This window comes from Cuculus canorus, chromosome 16, assembly GCF_017976375.1.
Source record: "Cuculus canorus isolate bCucCan1 chromosome 16, bCucCan1.pri, whole genome shotgun sequence".
Taxonomy (NCBI): Eukaryota; Metazoa; Chordata; class Aves; order Cuculiformes; family Cuculidae; genus Cuculus; species Cuculus canorus.
In genome coordinates this window covers 3,109,173-3,133,237 of record NC_071416.1, presented here as the reverse complement: position 1 = coordinate 3,133,237, position 24,065 = coordinate 3,109,173, and the positions used below count along the sequence as shown (strand labels likewise).

Below are 24,065 nucleotides of genomic sequence, written 5' to 3'. Positions count from 1 at the left end.
CTACAAGCAGTATGAGGACATGGTGGTGGAGTCCTGTGGTTGTAGGTAGCAGAACAGTTGCTCGTGTGAATATGTTATGAAAGGCAATATGACTTATTGAACATAACCTCTTCTGAAACAAGGTTAATTAGATTCCTTACCTCTAGGGAAAGTGTGTTTACAAGGATGTAGCAATAAACCCAGTGCTTCTACGTGTCTCTCCACCGTGAGCATAGTTCAGTAGCATTTGGATGCTGTCATGCAGCCTGACATAAGGCCTTGTGTTGGCAACGCGAGACTGGCTCTGACTGAAGTCCGTGATAGAGAAGTTTATACCTCCACACCTCTAGATCACCTGCTTTTTACTCTCGTGGCAGTGGGTTAAAGATGGTATCAGTGAGCTGTGAATATGAGCTGTTTGATCCTTTGAACAATGTTCTTGAGACTGAATTTATGTCCAAGTCCCATGTGCTCTGTCCATTAAGAAATGTAAGAAGAGAGCTCTGATGTCTGGAAGAGAAGGTTCTGTTCTGGTGTAAATAGTTACACTGTAATATGATTTCTTTCTGATTAGCTCTTGAAACTATGCATATGTTAAAAAAAAAAGGAGTCATTAAATATAATATGTTGATTTAGTTTTAAGTTTTACATGGAGATAGATCATGCAGGAGATATTTGCTTCCATGTATGTTTTCCTCCGATCTACACATCTTTCTTAAGTATCCACGTTTCCATTATTATGTAGCAAGATATATTACTCTGTATAAGGTCCAAGCTGTTCTCAAATGCTCCTAGTAAAAGTGTTCAATTATGGCATAAGATGTAATAAATTATTGACACAGTGCTGCATTGTGTCCAGCTGTCCAACCCTGCATCGTTATAATGCTATAAAGAAATTGGGTTTGATGTTTCTGTACAATAAATACAAGTGAAAGGGACTTTTCAGTGCAGCAGAACACCAGCAGCATGCAAAACACATCCATGGAACTCTGCCACAGAGAGGAACTGTGGGAACATTGGAAGAAAGGTGTGGAAGCATGGTTTGATTTGGTGAGGAATGGCACTTGATGTATCTGGGGCAAAACCGAGTTATGCAGGTGATGGCAAAAGATATCTGGTATCCTTTTATTCCTCCCTCCAAGGGCTGTGTGTTTGCATATCCCCTTTGTCTGCTCCAGACATGGATTACAAATCTATTGTGGGATTACTCTGTCTATGCTAATATCTGTAGAACTAGGTAACAGGTACTCAACTACAGGTGGACAGACCATAAGGACCATCAGAAATTGTTGAAGTAGCTTATCAATAGTATAAAATATAAAAGCACAGGGTTGATATTGCTTCATCACCGTTTAAACTATCAGGTCACATGCCTACCTGGATCTGATCTCTCCCTTGCACAGCATCACTGCTGTGAGTAATGCAGGAGCTGAATATGGCCCTGGAGCTCCTGGTCAGTACTCCACACTGGACGTGCTGTAGCTCGCACTAGCGTCAAATCTTACTAAATTCCTAGTCAAGAGCTATAGAGAAACAGTGACAAAAAGCTCTGCTCCTCCTGCTGCGCTCTGTGGGTGGCTGAGCCTTTAACCAGCTTAAAATACCTGGTTAAGTGGCCTTGCTGCAAGACACACGGTGTTCCGCTGGGCAGACTTGTGACCCACCATAACCTACAGCACAGTGATGTAGAAAGAGCCCTGCAGGAGCTTTCATAGGCGTGATCCCTTCCTAATAGCTTGTGATTTCTACCTGGAACAGGCCATCCAATAACCAAACAAGGTGGGTCAGAATGCTGTACTTGACAGCAGTGTGAATCACTAACTAGAATGTTAACAAAGATGTAGAATGATGAGCACTTGAAGCTACTTCGTAACACGCACATGAGAAATTCTGGCATCTTATGAGTCTAATTTGTGGGTCAAGGCTGTCCTCAGGGCTCCTCTGCCTTCCTTCTAGACTCCCAGTGTCTGCACTTCCCAGGTCCTGCTCCTCCTCACCCAATAGACCAACAATTCCTGTCCCCTGTCCTGTTTACCATCAGCCATTCTCATATAACTATCAAAACAAGTCTTTAATTCTAAGCTTTACTACAAGCTTCTTTATATATGATTTAATATTGCTACAGGAGGAAAGAAAGCATTCTCCTGCCAAGCCCACAGCCGAGAGGCTTTCTTTGCCCATTCTCTTCAAGCAGTTCTTCTCTTGCTCCTGGCTGGTTTCTGCATGCCTGGCTTGCAGCTCTTAAAGATCCTTTCTCTAGCATCGGGCACAGCTGCTTTCTGAGGAGCCTGGCCAGAGGACCAGGAGAAAGGGTTGTCTCCTTTCTTCCTTGCTTAAAGGAATATGCTTCCCATATGCCTGTTTGCACATTCCCGGTGAAATCTCCATTCTCGTGTACAACAGACATGGCAGTGCCACGCCACTTATTATCCACACACACACATTCCTCAATGGCTCAGGGGGATCAGTTTAAAATAGCAAATGCTGGCTGTTTAAATTCACTTTGAGCAAATCAAAGCTGTCTGAACAGACAAGTGGACTCCTAGGTTTATAACCACCTGCAAAGGGCAGATTGCTTCGCTTCCAGCTGAGTTTGTGAGATGCTGCAACAGCTTTGGAGGAAGGCAACACCGGTGTCGCACACAATGCATAGTAGTTTGGAAGTCTGAGGAGCAAAACTGCTCTACACTTCATGTTCATCAGCCTGAGGATCCCGGTGAGGCTGGTCAGGATAAAACATTTTAAAAACCTAGTAGGTATCTCCTCGAGGTTCCTGTTTCCTGTCCTTGTTTGAATTTCTCAATACATGAATAAAGCAAGACAAAGAATTAAATGGTGATTAAATTGAGCATGTATCAGCACCTAAATGGAAAAGATAAAGCCAAGACTTTGGAATGATCCCAAAGCAAACAGTATGAACTGAGGAAAAATCAAAAGAAATACTGACATGTCTTTAAAAACACCCTTCAGTAATGGTTAAAACCCAAAATTCTGCTGAGGAGAGGAGAGGAGAGGAGAGGAGAGGAGAGGAGAGGAGAGGAGAGGAGAGGAGAGGAGAGGAGAGGAGAGGAGAGGAGAGGAGAGGAGAGGAGAGGAGAGGAGAGGAGAGGAGAGGAGAGGAGAGGAGAGGAAAGGAAAAAACCCTTCACTAATAGGTCTTTAATAACAGTTTAAACAGATTTGAAAATACAAACACTAAAATGCTGGAATTATAATGGATTATTACTGCAACAAAACTGCCATATGTTGGGTTTGGCCTAAACAGAAGCAATTCCAGCCCAGATGTTCAGGTTAGGAGGTATTGTGACATTCACTTTGCTCAGCTGGTAGCTGAGATGTGGGGGACAGTCCTGGCACTGCTCAAGTTTGGCCCAGCTAAAAGTGAGCAGCTGATAATGGTGGGCAGAGTAGGTGACAGGATTAGGGTAGTTTTTCCACTTTTGCCTCTCAGATTGAATGTCCCCAGTTTATAACATGGGTTATGAACCAGTGCTGCATTGTCCAGAGCATCCTTTTGCATTTACATTACTGAAATTGGTTGCTAACTCTGGGAATTCCAGTTCAACACTCTTTTATTACAGAGTGTTCTACTGACTTTCACCATGTCATCTGCCAGGTACTTTATCTGTGTATTGTTTGAGCCATCAGGATCATCTGGCACAAACTTCTGACTCTGTAGTTAAAGATACAACTAAACTACAACACTAATGAACAGTTATGATCACTTAAATCTAGATTGTTGAAGAGAGTAACCTCTTTCACTGCTCTGCTCAGAGCAGTTTCTCCTATTCTTAGTTCACATAAAATTTCAATGGCAACAAAAAGACGCTGCCACACCAGGCTGTCATTTTTTGTTTCTAAACTCCACAAAGCCCTTCAATTTCTCTGCCCAAACCACTGCAAATCTTGTCATGACTTTACCTGGAAATCTGCACTAGCAGGTCTATCTCTGGCCTCTTTAATGAAACTTCCCAAGATCGTAGAACCATAGAACCACAGAATGGTTTGGATTGGAAGGGACCTCAAAGCCTGTCCGGTTCCACCTCCACTGCCATGGGCAGGGACACCTCCCACTGGATCCAGTTGCTCCAAGCCCCATCCAACCTGGCCTGGAACCCCTCCAGGGATGGGGCAGCCACCACTGCTCTGGGCAACCTGGGCCAGGGCCTCCCCACCCTCACAGGAAAACATTTCTCCCTAAGATCTCATCTCAATCTCCCCTCTTTCAGCTGAAAACCATTCCTCCTCATCCTATTCCTGCACTCCCTCATCCAGAGCCCCTCCCCAGGTTTTCTGGAGCCCCTTTCAGCGCTGGAAGCTGCTCTAAGGTCTCTCCGGAGCTTTCTCATCTCCTGGCCGAACAACGCCAGCCTGTCCTTGTATGAGAGGTTCCCCAGACCTCAGATCATCTTCATGACCTCCTCTGGCCTTGCTCCAACAGCTCCATGTCCTTCCTGTGCTGAGGACTCCAGAACTAGACACAGGAATCCAGGAGAGGCCTCATCAGAATAGAGCAGAGGGACAGAATCCTCTCCCTCATCCTGCTGGTCCCACTGCTTTGGGTGCAGCCCAGGATAAGGGTGGCTTTCTGAGCTGTAAGCGCACGTTGCCGGCTCACGTTGAGTTTCATGTTGAGATACGGGAATGGTGGCCATTATGAACATTCGTTATCACCAACACACACAAAATTACAACCCAGGCGGACTTCACCCAACCCTCATTCCTCCCAGAAAACAGAGGTTTAGGGATAGGACACACAGCAAAGAAACTGGAAAGAAACAGAGGACTTTGAAATTGCAGAAGTTTGGCCCTACTCTCTTTAGCCTGGTCATTATACAATGTGCAAAGATAGACACCCCACATGATTGTTACGGCTTTCTTCCCATGGGTGAAGTGGTGTTAGCAACTGGATGGTAGAAAGGCAGAGAAACCTGATCTGTAAAGCAATCCAGGTTAAAAGTTCAACTTTCCACCTTTATGATGGCAGGTCTCACTCTCTCGCTGAGAATGCCTCATTTGTATTTACTTTCTAGGGTCATTATCTGTCCCACGAGGGTCTTTGTGAAGGTCCAAATTTCAAATAAACAGTACACTATAAGACAGGTATGTGTGGATAATTTTTGTTGTGTTTGGCTAAAATATGAGTCCTAAGCTCAATAGGTAAACATAAAAGTATGCCATTTAAAACAATGCATTCCCATTAGCGTTTGAATATGTGCCTAAACTCCATGTACACTTTTACATGGTTATGTCATTTCCTGTGTAAAATGCCCTTGTTTATACAGCAGCCGTATGAAAGATGCAGTAACCCGCTATGTGGGCTATTTGAAGCTTTCTTTAAGAAACATAAAAACCCCTTGACCCTTGTATAATAAAAGGTGTTAAAAGATACTGCTTTTATAACATCTTAGCCAAGACTAATAAGAATGTACAAAGCAAACAATTTTTTTCGCTCCATAGTCCTGGTCAATCACGTGTTATTTTATGAATTTACTGTTGCTGTTGGGTAGTAAAATGATATTTAAAAATAAAATTGCATGTGATTTCATTGCTTCTCGACAAATTTAATAAACAAGGAAATCTTAACTTTTTTTTTAAAAACACGGTGCGGTAAATACGCTTTGCTGAGCGACCATAATAGCCCGTTTATTCTGTCATCCCGAGCTCACCGATGTCTGTTTTGCTGGGGTTTCTTTTCAGATCTAGTTCTAACTTTCTCCAATGATTTGGCCAGCTACAGTAACGCAAATGGATTCCATTTTCCCTGATGTCATTTCGAAGGGCACAGCTGTCAAGAAAAATGACTCCATTAATAATAATAGTTATTAATTGGCTGAGTCTCTGCTAGGGGACAGAAAACGCTCTTTTCACTGGTGTTTCTCTAAGAGTCTCCTTGCTATAATACCTTGTGCAAGGCTTTGCCATCCAGGAATACGGGTTGAGCCTCTGCCCATCGAGCTGCCATCAGAGGGTACTGCTTCTGCACGTTCAGTTACCGTCTGTCTGCTTTTCACAAGATGCCATTAATCGTGGCGTAAACTCAGCCTTTTCCTGAGAAAGCCAGACCCATTGGCATCTTGGCTTGGATCAGAAATGGTGTGGCCAGCAGGTCCAGGGAGGTGATTCTGCCCCTGGACTTGGCACTGCTGAGGCTGCACCTTGAATCCTGTTCAGAGCCCCTTGTGACAAGAAGGATGTTGAGGCTCTGGAGCGTGTCCAGAGAAGAGCAACGAAGCTGAGGAAGGGGCTGGAGAACAAGTCTTATGAGGAGCGGCTGAGAGAGGTGGGGTTGTTTAGCCTGGAGAAGAGGAGGCTGAGGGGAGACCTTATTGCTCTCTACAACTACCTGAAAGGAGGTTGTAGAGAGGAGGGAGCTGGGCTCTTCTCCCCAGTGTCAGGGGACAGGACAAGAGGGAATGGCCTCAAGCTGCGCCAGGGGAGGGTCAGACTGGATAGCAGGAAAAAATTTGTCACAGCAAGGGTCATCGGGCCCTGTCAGAGGCTGCCCAGGGAGGGGGTGGAGTCACCATCCCTGGAGGTGTTTAAAAGCTGGGTAGATGAGGTGCTCCAGGACGTGGTTTAGTGGCAGATAGGAATGGTTGGACTCCATGATCTAAGAGGTCTTTCCCAACCTAGTGATTCTATGATTCTATGATTCCACTTTGCTCGTGCAAATGGCTTCCCAACTTTAGTCTTTCTACAGAAATCTTGAAAGAGAAACACCACTCAGGTCCTTCAGGAGCTTACTGGAGGGGCTGTATACCTACAGGGCAGCTCTCTTTTCTACAAATGTGCAATAAGATTCATGAACTTTAGATGGCAAAGAAGTCATTAACTCATCTGGTTATGGGTTATGATCAGCTTATGGGAACCCAGCTACAGAGGATAAAAGGCTCATGGTAGCACAGGGAGAAGGCCATATGCTGCAAGAAGTGTTCTGAAGAAATGCTAAAGGGAATGTGGCTTGGGAGAAAGGATACAGAGAAGAGGCATTTGAGGGAGGCAGGGGCTGAGAATTGTGTCAAAGACTGAATAATAAGATGGACTGAATGAAGGAGTACCTGTAGAGTGAATGAACGCCCAAATGGAAAAAGAGACGGGTCAGATGGCAGTGCTGCTGTTGGGAAGAGATGTGTATATGTGCCTACCAGAAAAAAAACCAAAACAAAAAACGTTTTCTGAGGACTCAGTGTGAGTAATTCTTTCTTTCCACTTGACTGTCCTTCTCCTGCTAGTGGGTTAGAACTATAGAATGCTTTGGGTTGGAAGGGACATTTACAGGTCATCCAGTCCAACACTCTGCAGGAACAGGGACATCTTTAACTCTATCAGGTTGCTCAGAGCCTCGTCCAACCTGATCTTGAATGTTTCCAGGGATGGGGCCCCCACTGCCTCCCTGGGCAACCCGTGAACATCACCATCACAGGAAAACTTCTTCCTAAAATCTCATCTCAATCTCCCCTCTTTCAGCAAAAAAACATTCCTCCTCGTCCTATCCCTGCCCTCCCTGACCAAGCGCCCCTCCCCAGCTTTCCTGGAGCCCCTTTCATTACCAGAAGCTGCTCTAAGGTCTCTGCAGAATCTTCTCATCTCCTGTCTGAACAACCCCAGCCTGTCTTCCTATGGGAGGTGCTCCAGCCTTTGGATCATCTTTGTGGCCTCCTCTGGACTTGCTCCAACAGCTCCATGTCCTTCCTGTGCTGAGGACTCCAGAACTGGATGCAGGAACCCAAGTGGGGTCTTGCCAGAGCAGAGCAGAGCAGCAGAATCCCCTCCCTGGCCCTGCTGGTCCCACTGCTTTGGATGCAGCCCAAGACACGGTTGGTTGTTGGCCTGCAAGCAGACATTGTTGGCTCACATTGAGCCTCTCATCCTCCGGCACCCCAAGTTCTTCTCCTCAGAGCTGCTCTCAATCCATTCTCCGACCAGCTGTATTTGTGTTTGCCCCAACACAGGTGCAGGACTTGCACTTGGCCTTGTTGAACTCCATGAGGTTCACGCAGCCCCACCTCTCCAGCCTGCCTGGGTCCCTCTGGATGGCATCTCTTCCCTCCAGTGCTTGGGACCTCCAGGCTGAATCTGCCTTTGCCACTGTCTTGTTACAGAAGCATCAGTTTCTGATGTGGTCTCTCTTTTCCCACCAATTTTTTTTTTTAAAGGAAGCCTGTTTTTCAAGTTCTTTGGAATTAAATGACGCTGTGTAATAGCCGGGAATGATGTATTTGGAAAGAGAGATCCAGGATTGATTTAAAGACCGAAAGTTTTAAAAAGCTCACCACATTCAGCTCAAAGCTAATTCTGTGAATATTAGCACTTCATTTTTTAATAAGCAGCTATTTCTACTTACTGTCCAGTTTCCACTTTGAATCAGTGAATTGGCTTCTTTGTCTGCTCCATGAAAAACCTGACTCCCATGGGCATTGTTTGACCTATGCAGACTGTGATGGAGTTTTTTCTTTTATTTTTTATGGAAGAGGTAGATCAGCCTGGCTATGCTTTTATTGTGCGCCTTCCTTACCAGATATTTTTTCTTGTGTTTTTTTCTTCAGACTCTCACTTCTCCAGATACTTTTTGTAGTTTGAACACCATGACTGAGTGAATTTTGCAGTCCCAGCCTCATCAATGCCACAGGGACATGAACACCTCCATACTTTTATTGGATTTTGACTTTCATTATAATCCAGCATTCAGTTTTCCCTCTCAGCGACAGCATCACACTAGGGGTTCAAACTCACCCTTCTATTATGACCAACACTGCTTTGCCATAATCACTGCTTTGTAGTGAAAAACTTTCCATTTTATAAGTTCTTAAAAACCCTTGTTTACAGCTGAGTTAAAAAGCAGCTTAGTCCCACTAAAATATTCCTGCTTGACAAGATTTATATAATTCCTGTTACTCATTATGAAGTAAAAATTACTTTGCTTTTTTGGATGAGGCATTGACAGAAGTCAAGGTGCAAAATCACGAGCCCTGTCAGTGCTGGAGTTGGGAGAACAGGTCTGTGTCCAGGCTGGAGGGCTCCCCACCTCCCTGTGCCTACAGGAGGACTGAACCATCAAAAAGTAAGAGAAGATGCTGATAGCAACATGTACTTATTCAATGTGAAAGTCCGGGGTTACAAGAGCTGGGCAGAGAACTGACAGCTGCTCACACATATTCACTCTCCTCTGCTCTGGTGAGACCCCCACCTGGAACCCTGCATTCAGTTCTGGAGTCCTCAGCACAGGAAGGACATGGAGCTGTTGGAGCGAGTGCAGAGGAGGCCATGGAGATGATCCAAGGGTTGGAGCACCTTCCATATGAGGACAAGCTGAGAGAGTTGGGGTTGTTCAGCCTGGAGAAGGCTCTGGAGAGAACTTAGAGCAGCTTCCAGTGCTGAAAGGGGCTCCAGGAAAGCTGAGGAGGGGCTCTGGACCAGGGAGTGCAGGGACAGGATGAGGGGGAAGGGTTTTCAGCTGAAAGAGAGAAGATTGAGATGAGATCTCAGGAAGAAATGTTTTGCTGTGAGGGTGGGGAGGCCCTGGCCCAGGTTGGCCAGAGCAGTGGCGGCTGCCCCTGGAGGTGTTCCAGGCCGGGTTGGAGATGGGGCTTGGAGCAACCAGATCCAGTGGGAGGTGTCCCTGCCCATGGCAAGGGGGTGGAACTGGATGGGCTTTAAGGTCCCTTCCACCCCAACCTATTCTGTGATGCTAGGATGGGGACATTTGTAGGAGGAACTGCCAGCACCCCTCTGATAGATTATCCCAGATAGCCAAACCCTGCCCCATGTTCTATGGTTTTGATCACAGGCATAAATGTACTTGGTATAAAACAGAAGGTCAGGAAGGTTTAAGGCATGGTATATGAGAAAACATTTTCCAGATTTCAGCTTCCTCCAAGGTAATATTCAAGTGTAATTAAAACAGAACCTGGAAATATAGAGTACAGTGCCCTATTGAAAGTGTGTTGTATGAGCTGAACTCCCTTCATTGATAGTTTTCCAAAACACACAGCTGCAATAATCTTTATCCAGGAGAAGGGAATAAATTAAGTCTGAACACCTCTGCATATAGTACAGTGTACAGCACTGCACCTCGTATCCCACTCAGTGGTAATGGAAAGCTGAAGGAGGCGCAAGTGGAAAACCTCTCTGACCAGCAAAGACTCTCTTCTTCAGAAAGCACACAGACGGGAAGAAAAGCTTCTGAAGCAAAGGCAGCTTCAGGACTGGGATGTCTTGTTCCTGAAGCACTCTGCTCAAGCCGCTGAGACTCCTCAGGGGCAGGATGCCAAAGCACACTAGGGCTTTGACAGCTGGGGAGGGGAACCGTCCAGGCTTGTCCCAGCAAACAGGGAGCACTGGTGGCAAGGGAACAAACGGGAGTTTATCACAGTGAACAGGAGCAGCAGCCACAAGGATGCAGAACCTTGGAAAGAGTAGTCAGGTCCTATTTCTACTTCCCCTGAACAGTTCAGTCATGGAGCTCAGGTTTTGCTTGCCAGGCTTCGCCAAACTCAGTGAGGCACAGTGCTGAGGAGCCTGTTCTGCCCCACGGCTGCTTTTCTTCCCACCCCACTGGGCCCAGAGGAAGGAGCCCTTTGCACTTCTAGCCAAGGAATTCCAGATCAGATCTCCGTACCTGCAAAACCTTTCAAGGTTCATAGAGCATTGTAAGAATTGTACTTTGATTGAAAAAAAAAAAAAGTAATTTTTGTATTTTTCGATACCATTTCTCCTGGAAAAGAGCAGTGGTAAATATATACACAGTGACACACCGAACTGAGGATTCAGTCTTAAGGAAGGAAGCGAGTATCTTTAAGTTGCTAAAAATAAAATTAGCTGCCATTAAAAGTCCTTTTTCAGCTTGTCATGTCATCTTAAGGGTGAACATGGTCTCAGCATGTCTGTATGCAAAGGAGAAAGATTTTTTGAAAGCTAAGTATGACAAATTTGTTATAAACTCCCCGTGCATGCTTAGCGATGCCATTTTCCTCCAGCACATGGCCAGAGCTAGAAATCCCGCGGAACCTGGGTTTCCCCCTGCGGTCAGATGGCCCCTCACTGCATTCCTGGCACTCAGTTCTGGTAAGAGCAATGCAGAGGCATCCAAGGAAGCTCTGGAAGGAGGCAATCCTCAAAGACTAGGGCTCAGAGAGCCTTCAAGTCTTAGAAGGGTGCGTCAGACAGGATAGAGTGCCAGCCCTGCCCTGGCTCTGTTGGGTCATACAAGGCCCTTTCAGAACCTGGAGCTCTGGGAAAGCTGCTGCAAAGGCACTCCAATAGCTGCAGGGCCAGCTGGCAGCCAGGCAGCACTGGCCCTGAACCAGAGTTAAGGAGACCTGCTGGACCTGAACTAAGTTTTTGCAGTTGGTTTTCTCTTTATCATGATCTCCAGAGGTCCCTGGAATATCTGTATGGACCATTCTCCCTCTTGTCACCCGGAGTGCCCCAGCCTGGCTTGTCCCAGGAAACATGGAGAGATCCTGTTTCCCAGTACCATAATGGGATAACCTTGGATTTCATGTCTTCAGAACAAGAGCAGGTGGTTAAGAAAGAAAATGACTGCAGTCTTAAATCGGCACTTCAAGAGGAATTCTAGACTGGGGAGAGGAAAGATGAAGTTGAAAGATTTTGCCCTTGTCCAAAGTCTGTTTGCATTTCATAAGGAGGGAGCTCTCTCCAGCAAATGTCAGGCTAACAATTGCCTCATCATGTTGACTTTGATTCTTCATGTCACTCAGAAGTGAAAAACACAATAAATAGTTATGGGACTGCATAGATTTAGAATGTTTCCAAATGTTTCATTAACCTGCACAGTTATGTTGTAAAATATAAACCCACAGGCCTACATAAACCTGGTTAGTCTGCTTTGCTGTGCACAAATGGAAAAAGCACGTTCTATGAGAATGTCTGAAATAAAATCATGGGCTGATAGGAAATGAGGAGGACAGGAACATCAAATATCTTGAAATGCTCTTGTTTAAAAGGTATTTATCATTCTTTGTTAATGAAGTCAGAAGAGAAATAGAATGGTAGTAACGACCACTGAACCAGCTGGGAAGAGGTTAAATGCATATGAAATCTCAGGATTGCAAAAGCCCAAGGACCTCTGTGCAGTGTCTGGAGGGTCTCTTGAATGTGGACAGAAATACCCTGCTTAAAAACCACACAGAAAATCTGTTTCCTGGTGAGGTAAACACAGAACATGTGACTGCAGAGTGGTCTGCACAGAGCATCATCACTGCTGGAGAGGAGGGAATGTGCCGAGGAAAAAACACCAGGAGAGGTGTCTGTCTCTGAAGTCCAAAACATGAAGAATTCAGGAAAGATGTAACCTGGAGATTCCAGCTTGGCAGACCAGGAACTTCTTACTGTGCTGGATTCTTGGGTGCAGTCCCTTTGTCTCTTCCGTCCTGTATGGCCCACTCCGAAAGACACACACATTCCTCAGGGCAGAGATAAGCAGAGGCTACACAGGACCTGGATTGCTGGCTTACAGTATTATGCCTCATATTTTGACAGCATAGTCTCCACATGCCCATTTGGGCTTCTGATTTCTGATGGCACTACAAGAAGCTACCTAAAAAAACGCAACAAAATTGTTTCATTCTCTTTTGTTACAAGGAAATCTGTGTAATCCATTAAGAGGCTGAAAGAAACCAAGTAATATCATAAAGGTTATAGAAGAAAAAACTTGTAGACCTGTGATATGAAGCCTCATCTCCACAACAGCCAACCAAGAGTTTCTCCACATCCCTACAACCCCCTCACAGCAAACAGCCCAGGGCTGATTTCTCAGCCAAACTCTGCTTTTAACCAATATCTTTAGGAACTTGATGTCAAAGGGGGCTCACACTGAGCCCTTTTATGTTAAGTACAAGAAAACTTTCACACTGAAAGATTGGAAGGAGCTTCATATGGAAACTGGGAATACCCTTACCTCATCACTCTCTACGGCTCCCTGAAAGCAGGTTGTAGCGAGACGGGTGTCAGCCTCTTCTTCCAAGTAACAAGGGATAGGAATAGAGGAAATAACATGAAGCTGCACCAGGGGAGGTTCAGATTGGATGTTAGGAAAAAATACTTTACCGAAAAAGTGGAAAAGGATTAGAAACGGCTGCTCAGGGAAGTGGTGGAGTCCCCATCCCTGGAGTGATTTAAAAGCCACATGGACATGGTGCTTAGGGACATGGTTTAGTGATAGACCTGGCAGTGAGATGTTTATGGTTGGACTGGATGAGCTTAGAGGACTTTTTCAACTTTAATGATACTTTGGTTCTATGGTTAATGGCGCAGAGGAGGTCTCAGGAAAATGTAATCATTCTCCTCCATCTTCTTCTTACTAAAGATTTGCTATTAAGAGTAGTATTTCATATTGCTTTGAGTCTATCACATGAAGGAAGGCTAAGCAAGTAGAGAGAGGCAGAGGTAGTTTTTACTTTCCTCCCTAGAACTGGCCTAGTTTTTGCCTTCCTCCCTTCTCTGGCAAAAGAACAGAGTGAGAAGTAGCATAACCCTGACAGAAATCCACAGGTCCCTGCATTATTCATCATCCAGCCCCATGTTGGAACAGCTCCTTCACCAACAATTTTTCAGATGCAGCAAAACTATTTTAGCAGGTAGTGGTGGTGTCTCAGAACATTTCGGAAAAGCCCGACTGCAGGCAGAGAGATCTGGGATGCCTGTGGAAAGAAGTCCAAGCAGGTGATTCCATTGGCCCCCTGAGGCCTGACATTTAAGAACATCGGAAAGATTTCTAAGGACTACTGTGGAGTTTCAGGGCCATTAAAGCAGCTGCTACTGCACTCTTGAGAGCCGACATCCCAGTAAATATACTGGGAAAGAGAGGGGTAGAATATTATAGTTCCCCAAGCCCTTTCAGCCAGCACTGCTGCTGAAAGAGCAGCCCCTCTCTCTTCCCCAGCTGCTCTTGCTCACATCAGCACCAGCCTCCCATGCACCAGGACCAGCATTTGTGAGGTGATGTGGATGTGATCCAGACTAAGACTAACCTGGCAAAACAAGCCCGCTCGTGTCAACCCTTAAAGTTGCTGCTCAGGTTTACTCTGTGGCCTCATGAAAGCTGGTGCCAGCAGAAGCAAGGAGTGGGGAATACACGGCAGGGACAGGTGGGATCACTCCTGGCAGCAAGGTGCTGGCTCCAGAGCCTGTGGGGACATCGGCAGGATGGGCTCTGCCATGTTCTCCTGGCATTGCTGCTGCGAAATCACAGAACCGTAGAATGGTTTGGGTTGGAAGGGATCTTTAAACGTCATCACGTCCAACTCTCCTGCAGTGAGAAGGGACACCTTCCACAGCATCAGGTTGCTCAGAGCCCCATCCAACATGGCCTTCAATGTTTCCAGGAATGAGGCATCCACAACTTCTCTGCAACCTGTGCCAGTGCCTCACCACCCTCAGTGTAAAAAAATACATTCCTTACACCTGGTCTGAATCTACTCTCTTTTAGTTTAAACCCATTCCTGCACTCCCTGATAAAAAAAACCTCCCCAGCTTTCCTGGAGCCCCCTTCAGTGCTGGAAGCTGCACTAAGGTCTCCCTGGAGACTTCTCCAGGCTGAACAGCCCCAACTCTCTCAGCCTGTCCTCACACAGGAGGTTCTCCAGCCCTTGGATCATCTCCGTGGCCTCCTCTGGACTCACTCCAACAGCTCCGTGTCCTCCCTGTGCTCAGGACTCCAGAGCTGCACACAGGGCTCCAGATGGGTCTCACAGAGCGGAGCAGAGGGGCAGAATCCCCTCCCTGACCCTGCTGGTCCCACGGCTGTGGATGCAGCCCAGGACACGGTTGGTTTCTGAGTGCACATTGCCGGCTCACGTGGAGCCTCTCATCCCCAGCACCCCAAGCCCTTCTCTGGTGGGCTGAAGAGGACAGGCTGAGAATGCTGAGGCAATTCAGCCTGGAGAAGGCTGCAGGGAGACCCTAGGGCAGCTTCCAGTGCTGAAAGGGGCTCCAGGAAAGCTGAGGAAGGGCTCTGGATCAGGGAGTGAAGGGATAGGATGAGGGGAATGGTTTTGAGCTGAAAGAGGAGAGATTGAGATGAGATCTAAGAGAGAAATGTTTTGCAGTGAGGGTGGAGAGGCCCTGGCCCAGGTTGCCCAGAGCAGTGGTGGCTGCCCCATCCCTGGAGGGGTTCCAGGCCAGGTTGGATGGGACTTGGAGCAACTGGATCCAGTGGGAGGTGTCCCTGCCCATGGCAGGGGAGTTGGAACTGGATGAACTCTGAAGTCCCTTTCCCCGCGATCCCCTGACCCGCTCCGGCGCCGGGACTCGAACCCGCGTCCCCCGTCCCCGCCTCTGGAGGCGCGCACGCGCGGGCGGAAGCATCGCGGGGTCGATGGCGGCGCTGGCCCGGGCCGCGGTGAGTGGCGGCGGCGCCGGGCGGTCGCGCTCGATCCCCGTGGGGCTGTGGGCTCCGAGCGGCCGGGAGCGCGTTAGCACTGCCTGGGCCGCCCTACGGCTGCGGGGGGGCGGGTGGCAACAGCACCTGGCTGGGATCAGCCATGGGGTGGGCAGCAGGAGCAGGGAAGGGATCGTCCCCCTGTGCTCGGTGCTGGTGAGGCCGCACCTCGAATCCTGGGTTCAGTTTTGGGCCCCTCACTCCAGGAAAGACATTGAAGGGCTGAAGCACGTCCAGAAAAGGGAACGGAGCTGGGGAAGGGACTGGAGAACAGGGGTTGTGGGAGCGGCTGAGGGCCCTGGGGCTGTTTAACCTGGAGAAGAGGAGGCTGAGGGGAGACCTCATCGCTCTCTGCAGCTCCTGGAAGGAGGTTGTGGGGAGGTGGGTGCTGGGCTCTGCTCCCGAGGGACAAGGACGAGAGGACACGTCCTCAGGTTGTGCCAGGGAAGGTTTAGACCGGATATCGGGAAAAATTTCTTCACTGACAGAGCAGTGCAGCGCTGGCAGAGACTGCCCAGGGCAGTGGTGGAGTCCCCATCCCTGGAGCGATTTCAAAGCCACATGGACGTGGTGCTTAGGGACATGGTTTAGTGATAGCCCTGGCAGTGTGAGGTTTATTGTTGGACTGGATGAGCTTAGAGGACTTTTCCAACTTTAACAGTTCTGTGTTTCTGTGGTTAATGGTACAGAGGAGGCTTCAGGAAAGTGTGATCATTCTCCTCCATCTCCTTCTTACTGAAGATTTGCTTAAGAATAGTATTTAATATTGCTTTGAGTCTAACACACACAGGAAGGCTGAGCAAGTAGAGAGAAGCAGAGGTAGTTTTAATCTTCCTCCCTAGAACTGGCCATAGGCACAAGAACAGAGTGACAAGTAGCATAACCCTGACAGAAATCCACAGGTCCCTGCATTGCTCAACATCCAGCCCTCCGTCAGAACAACTCCTTTGCTGAACACATTGTCAGACGTAGCAAAACTTTTAGCAGATAGTGACAGGGAGTCAGAACAGTTCGGAAAAGCCCAGCTGCAGGGATGTGGGATGCGCTTGTGGAAAGAAGCCCAAGGAGGTGATTCCATTGGCCCCCTGAGGTCTGACATCTTAGAAAGATTTCTAAGGGCGTAAAGGTCTTTACCAGCTTAAAGCATTCAAAAACTTCAGAGCTCTTTGACTACCAGAATAATACACAGATTCTAATGTCTGCATTTAATGGAAGAGATTGGATTCCCCTGTATAAGTGAGCATGGAACACTAATTATGAAATTACCTCTTCTTTCTCACACATTTGTGTACTTTTGTTCTTTGTATGAGCCTTTAAAGTCTGCAGCAGTGCCCCAATTCTTAGCACGTGGTCTAGAAAAGGGAATATCTGCCTTGGTCTGATAATGTGTCACAACACAAATACAGGGATGTCCAGTGCTGCTGGGTGGAGACGGATTCCTCAGCAAGGTAAAAGGCCTTTAGTCAGAAGGCAATGCCCTCTGATGACATTAATCCGCTGAGTTCTTGGAAGCGATGTCTCGGGGTGTTGTTTTGACAGGCATGGTGAGCCCTGCCCTTTCGGCGCTCAGGCTGAAGGCAGCTGAGAGCCACTGAAATGCAGTGAGCTGGAGTTCCTGGTCCTTCTCCCATTCCTTCTTATTCTCCTTGCACTGTTGGCCTGCCATTGCCTCCTCCAGCATTTTTCTTGGCCCCTGTGCTCCAAATGCTGGAGCTGCAGAACCATGGCAACATAAAAGTAGCTTTCTGCAGTGTTAATGCATTAAAGAGGCAGTCCTGAGCAGAAAGGGAGGGGAGGCCGGGCAGGCAGAGTGGCAGAGCAGCAGTGAGTCTCCTGGTGGGTTCAGCTGCCCTTGCAGCCGCAGCCCCAGAGAGCAGTTTGCAATGAGAACCTGCTTGCTTAAGGTGAAGGACTTGTCTCTTGGGCTTCCCACTCCCTGGGCAGCTCCTCCTCTCCCAGCTGCTTCTGGCATTTGTATGGCAAAGCAAGCTGGTTCAGCTTTTCAGCCTGGCCAGAAAACTTACTCTTTTTAGAGGATCCCCCATCGGGGATTCGTACAAATAGATAAGATTTCCCTGGAGTCTCTGCTCAAAGCTATACCTCTTCTCGTATGTTGGATGCTTCCATGTTACCTGGCATTTTCAGTACAGCAAATCATTGTAGTCACCGAAATTTTCTGGGACAATATATGCTTCTGAAATACAAAATTCTTAGCCGTGCCTAAGTAAAACAAAGATGCTTAAAAGCTGAGAGTTAGAGATAACTCAGTGAAATGAAGAATGCTTTTTAAGCCTTTGAATTTATGGTGTAGATGTAAAAATTGCCGTGTAGCTTTTTGATGTGGACAGCCCCCTATTTCCTTTCTGGTTTTGCCATCAAACTTGGGTTCCATGCTTGGGCTGGAAGGCAGACTTCCTTAAAATCAAAATTTCTGCTTCTGTCAAGTGCAGGTTGGGAATTCCATCTGAGGATTGTTGCATAAAACTTGTGGAAGCAGGAGGGCGGTTAAACTGTTTCCAAGTATTGGGGTCCTTTCCCTCACTGCTCGTCTCTCTGTTCCAGAGCTGCCAGACTGGAGTAACCCAATGGATAGCAGCATGCAGTGGATTATTACAGACAACTGCACTCCAAGGCCAGTGTAGGTGGATGCTCCATGGTATTTTCCAGGTAGGATATTGGGGTATGTTAAGGTGTGCAAAAAGTGGGATACAGTTAAATTAGTAAGAAAAAGTAATGTTATTTTAAATAAAAAGGCTTCCAAAAGTGATGTCTTCATTGTCTCTTTGTTGCTGGAACATCGAGGCAACTCGAGAGCTTTTTGCTGCTAAACAGGTGAGCTGCTGCTCTATTAGACAGTTTTCTTCATTCCAGCGAGGTAGTCTGTTGGTAGACCCAAATGATCTTTGGGTGTTTCCTACTTGTGTACAATGAAACAAGAGGATATGAAGCCCCTTCTTTGTCCTCATTTGTGTTACAGCTTGTATCGTAGAGCCATGACTTCCACAACTAGAAACTCACCTGGAAGTTCTTTGGCTTGGATGTCTTTTCTTGGATAAGACCTTCCAGTCCCGGGAAAAATCACCTTGCTTTTGTGACATAGATGTGCTATTAAAGCACTGGTCCAAGTCAAGTAGCATAGGATGTTGGAAGGAGAGAGGGAAGGGAGCAGTTGTGAAATGGATTGGTAAAACTGGGGCTACTCTGAGCCACAAGTAGGTTCAGAAGGCTTCTGGGATGAGTACTCTGAAGAAACCAGTGCATTTACTTTGTCTGAGTTTATCCATAAAGAAGTCAATGCTAACCTGGGGGTGCTGGGTGGCTGTCATAGGTGTTCTGTTCAGCAAGCAGCTTCTCACCTGGAGATCCCACCCCCTCCTAGTTGGTAGTTTTCTTTATTGGGCGGTGACTCTGTAATACAAGTTGTGTGCTGTGAAGTTATAGTGGTTGTAGTAAGAGCTTCTACGATGTAATTTGTTTTGCTCAAGTCCTGGCCACAAAGACAATACGGTGGACTATGAAGTTATAAATAGAAATAGCATAAACTCTGTTTTTCTGCAAGGCCCAGGAAAAAGAATTATTCTTTATTAAGAGATAAAACCCGCAAGTAGTCGTGTGTGTGAAAAATGAAAGGAGATAGGCTGTGGTGTTTGAGAGTGGAGTGTTCTGCCAATCCATTCCATTAGTACCTTTACACTGGGGAATGTCTGGTATGGAGCGTTAAGCATGGACAACTCTTTTGTTTGTAACAGTTATGATGATAAATCTGTGCTTTTTGTGATACAAAGTTTTTCAGGATTATACTGAACTGTAATTGACTTGAAAGGGTAACTGGTGTCAAGTTAAGCATTTACTGGTCAATGGTCTCTTAATTTTTTTTCTTTCCTTCTATCGTTTTTACTAGAGGCACGAGGCTGGCCAGTCCCAACTGTCTCAATCCTGCACTGGGCTGATCAAAGCCAATGGAGCCGTTACACAGCAATGCAGATGGTTTCACAATGCAACTAAGGTGAGAAGAGTTGGATGTGTTATTGTCAGAGGGTACATTGTGCTGGGGGTTGTACGCACACAGGTGACAAAGCGCTTCTCAAAACATGTAGGGGGTGATTCAGCTTTTCTGTGAAGTGTTTTAATACAGCGTGAGCAGTGGGTCCAATCATTTGCAAAGTGCTCCCTGTTCCTTGCCAGAAGATGAAGCGCTGGCATAGGAAGGTGCAGTTACCGTGGGGTTCTCTGGGGTGAAGGCTCAAGTGACAAGCCTGGGGGCTTTTTTCTGATGAGGAGAGAAACCAAGGTAAGGAGAGCAGTTATTGGGGTGGCGGCAGATGTTACTTTCTTGCCTTTAAAGAGGGAAACACAGAACTTACCTATATATATAAGAAGTGACAGGAGACTTCCTGTTTATTTAGCTTGGGAGTAACGTGTTTGCTGTCTGCTGAACACTGAAAATCATCATGCAATCCACATTATTGTGTAATAATTTATTTACTGTTCATCTGTACCATTTTCTTAATCTGTGGTCTCTGCATCTATTACGGTTTTTATCTTGGAATAGGAGCTTTATGGAGCATGAATCTTCTCTGTAAGATTAGTTTAGCCCTTAGTCCAAGGGAGACAGTGTTTCTTAGCCAATAAATATCCTGTTCCTGCTCCTTGTTAAGACAGTGTGAAGAAAATGGTGAGATGGAATGTGTGCACCAGAAATAAAATGAGAGAAAGAAAAAGAAGATTAGGGATTGATGGGTCAAACTTGTGTAGAAGCAACTGTCCCAGTTTGCTGTCTGCCTGATGGTGTAGAGCTAGAGGTAAATAATAAGAACTCTTCTAAATTGGTTGCTTTGACATGGATAGACAAGATGAAGGAAAACAAGATGTGTGGAAGAAAAGAACTCCTGGCTGCAGTTTGCCTCTAGTTCTTAATGAGAGGTTTTCCCTTTCTTAGTCAAGTTTTCAGTACTTTTCAGCTAATGGGGTAAACCAAATGTTTTGCAGACAAGGAGGTTGAAGCACACAAGAGGGGCTTGCAAAATTTCCCGTGGCTGGGGCTAAGAGTAGAATCCAGGCTCTCAAACCTGGTGTGTTCCACGAGTCCCTGTGCCTGCCCACACCGCCCTCTCACGCAGCAGCACAAGCATCGTTTGCAGAGCAGCTCTAAGAGAGCAATGGGTGACAAGAGGGTAGGGCTGACAATTGGGAGTGGTGTGAAGATCTTCAAGGCAGAGGTCAGAGAAGTGCTTTTGATGTATTGGAAAGGGCGGGAGGAGGGATCCAAAGGTTGAAAGATGAATTGGGAAACTTCCTGGTTAAGATAGCCTTGGTGTAAGATGTCAGGCAGGATTTAAGACCAGAGGAAGCAGCTTACAGCAGTGTAGATAAGGTCTGAGGTAGGTTTTTGGGCTGCAACCTCAATGTTTTGAATAGAGAAATACATCTTTGAAATGTGAACTTGACTCTGCACTCTTGGTGGGGAAGTGATTCAGAATTAATAGTGCGTTCCAACTGTTTCATTTTTATATTTGGTGTCAAAATTAAGAGGATTGTTTATTTTGAGCACTGAATTTCCGATATTGAGGAGGAAATTCAGCCTGAGGTGAGCTTATGTCCCTTTGAGTGTCTTGATGAGCTTGGTTTAAGTGGTTTATGAAACATATTTGTGAAGTTTTCTCTGTATGCTTTCTAGATCTGTTTTTCTATAGGGCTGTTTAATTGCATTTGGATGCAGCTCTAGCGCTGGCAGGATGAATCATAGAATCATAGAGGTTGGTAGAGATCTCTAAGCCTATCCAGTCCAACCATCAGCTGAACCCCACCGTGCCTGCTAAACCCTGTCCCCAAGTGCCACTGCCACACATTTTTTGAACCCGTCCAGGGGTTCAAATGCTCCACCATTGCCCTGAACTGTGTTCCTGTATGATCAGAAATGTGAAAAGCCTTCCGGATCAGAAAAGGCTGGTTTAGGACGGTTGTGATCTAAGAAGAGAGAACTGATGTCTGTATGTATGATACTGGCCTGTGAAAGAAATAGAAGATGCTGAAAAAGGGAATGGGAAACGGTTGTTTGTAGCTTCTTCTAGGAAATTTGAGAGCTGCCAATGAAATGGCAAGGTTGGATTTAAAATGGGCACAAGGGACTTTTTTTACACAACTAAACTGAAACTTGTGTGCCACAGCTCTGTGTGTTTTGGAGGTTAAATAGCTGCTGAAGGTGCATTCAGTTGTAGCTGTGAAAATTGAAGATGTGGATCCGTTCTCTGGTGCAGCACTGACTGTGGGAGGCTGGGCAGGTTCACCCCAGCAATCTGTGGAAGAGACTCACATACATTAGATGTTGGTTAGGTGGGTTAAAAGTAGAATGATTTGTTGGTAACAGAATGTTTACACTGCATATTTCATTCGTTAGAAGTTATTTGCTGGAGTACAAGCGATAATTACTGGTGGGTGATTGCTGCTGCCAGGGTGTGTAGAGGTAGAAGGCCACAAAGGTTTCTTATCAGTTTGATGGTGTTTCACGTGTGGCATTAGTGTGGAATAGAACATTTATGTTTGCGCGCACTGCAAAGCATCAAGGACTCAATGCTTTCCTGATCCAGGTTTTCTGCAAGTACTGTTTAGATTAACTGTAAGGGGAATGATAATCTGGGGGAGCTTTTCAGTAGGAGTAATGGTTTTCTGCAGCCTCATTAGCTTTAAGATGGGGCAGATTGGTTTATATAACATATGATTACTCTAGAATATCATATGCATGTGAGATTAAGACAGAGAATGTGAAAGGTTAAGAGGTTAGAATCATTGAGCATAGAGTAGTTTGGGTTGGAAGGGACCTTAAAGCCCATCCAGTTCCAATCCCTGCCATGAGCAGGGATACCTCCCACTGGATCAGGTTTGCCTAAGACCCCATCCAACCTGACCAACACCTCCAGAGATGGAGCAGCCACCATTACGCTGGGCAACCTGTTCCAGGGCCTTACAACTCTCATCGTGAAGAATTTCCTCCTTATGTTTAGCCTAAATCTGCCCCTCTCCAATTTAAAGCCATTCTCTCTTGTCCTATCACTACAAGCCTTTGTAAAAAGTCCCTCCCCAGCTTTCTTGTAGGCCTCCTTCTTTTAGCTTTCTTTACTCTGGGTTTGTGATTTGTTTTACCATTTTATCTGTGAAAGATTTAAACCTAAGTGAAGGCACGCATCTAGAATGAGTATGGGAATGTAAACTAGGAATAATATTTCGGACGCCAGGTTTCTGTACAACTGTTTGAGTCTGAGCCTCCAATGGGATGTTTTTATCAAAACAATTATGCAGTGTTTGCTTTCATCAGCAGAAGAAGGTCATGTAGGAAAAACAGTGCAATATTTTGCAAAGAAGACCTAAATCTGTATTTTTGTTGAACAAAGAAAGCAAACAAAACCCCTAAAATTCTTTGTTAAACTTGTAGTTTTTCTAACCAAAGCTTTAATTATTAAGACTGAAATATGTGATATTTCACTTTCACAGCATTTTTCTGCAAAAGATTCCTTGCAGCCGCCTGAGGAGAAAGTGGGTACCTTCACAAGAATAATAGAATCGCTGGGTTTCACAGGACCACTGAAGTACAGCCGATGGGTAAGGTGTTCATTTCATAATTCTTTGGGATGTTTGGTACCTTCAGAGTTCTAAAAAGCAAGCAAAAAAGCACTCCCTTTAAGATAAAGGAAAGATAGAGTAGTGCTTAGCGGAAAGATAAGAGTAGTGCTTAGCGGAACAGATCTAATTATTTTCAGAGTAAATTTCTGTTTTGTGATGTGAAGAATGCTAATCCATAGCTTGAACCTCCCTCGATCTGTGCTTTGCCATCATTGGCATAAGTAGGGATATTGTATTTGGTTTGTAGAGCTTAATCTTTCTTGAATTTCTTCAGACATCTTATTTTTCACTTCATTTGTGCACCAAAGAACACAATAGCAACCTTACTGTCCAGGTCAAACACCCACACAGGGCACCATCTTGTCTCTAATAATGACCACTTGCAGTTACTAGAAAGAATTTAGTTACGGGAGAAGCGTTTTATGCTGGTTGTCATCCCTGCTCCTGCAGCCCACCACAGCTCTCTGTTTCAGGACTTATGCATGAAACTGGACATTTTTTCTGTTACATTTGTTGGTGAATTTTTCTTCTATAAATGTGTCCAGTTGCACTTCAAACTCTTGTAGTTTCATAGCATCCATAGCATTTAATATCAGGGAGGTCCATAGCTTGAGTACCCACTGAGGGAAGATGTACAATAGTCTTCATTTGGTGCCTTTAAATTTTGTGCTTAGCAAAATAGTGATTATTCTTTCCTTGGAGTGTACTTTTTCCCTTTTGCTGATGCTTTTAGACTCATGTATTTCATAATGTCTTAGTCTTCGCTGGATTGAGGAGGCTTAATCTGACTTCTTTCTGTTATTGAGGCTCTTTCATGTTTCAGTTTTTGTTGCCCTTCTCTGATCCTCTTTCAGTCTTCTGTATGTCTGTGACAGGAGAGTCTCACAAACAGGCAGTAGTGAGAAATGTTACAGTCGCTGTTTATTGGTAGCTGACCACGGCAGAGTCATAGTCCTTTCACAAAGCAGTTGTTTGACCAGCAGGGCAAGAGAGGATTCCGACCCTCTGCTCTGCTTTCGTGAGACCTCACTTAGTTGCCTGCCTCCAGTTCTGGAGTCCTGAGCAC

At 45.9% G+C, this 24,065-nt stretch overlaps 2 protein-coding genes across 2 annotated transcripts in view; both read left to right on the top strand.

The window, feature by feature from the left end:
• Positions 1–788, top strand: part of GDF5 (growth differentiation factor 5) — a 5,092-nt gene extending 4,304 nt beyond the window's left edge. Inside the window, exon 2 of the mRNA XM_009565374.2 lies at positions 1–788. This exon is cut by the window's left edge and continues 820 nt beyond it. Coding sequence (XP_009563669.2) covers positions 1–49 — 49 coding nt within the window. The 3' untranslated portion in view covers positions 50–788.
• Positions 789–15,252: 14,464 nt separating this feature from the next.
• Positions 15,253–24,065, top strand: part of LOC104063215 (ubiquinol-cytochrome-c reductase complex assembly factor 1) — a 45,949-nt gene continuing 37,136 nt past the window's right edge. Inside the window, exons 1-4 of the mRNA XM_054081578.1 lie at positions 15,253–15,343; positions 17,945–18,049; positions 19,284–19,388; positions 22,871–22,978. Coding sequence (XP_053937553.1) covers positions 15,320–15,343; positions 17,945–18,049; positions 19,284–19,388; positions 22,871–22,978 — 342 coding nt within the window. The 5' untranslated portion in view covers positions 15,253–15,319. The remainder of the gene's footprint in view (positions 15,344–17,944; positions 18,050–19,283; positions 19,389–22,870; positions 22,979–24,065) is intronic.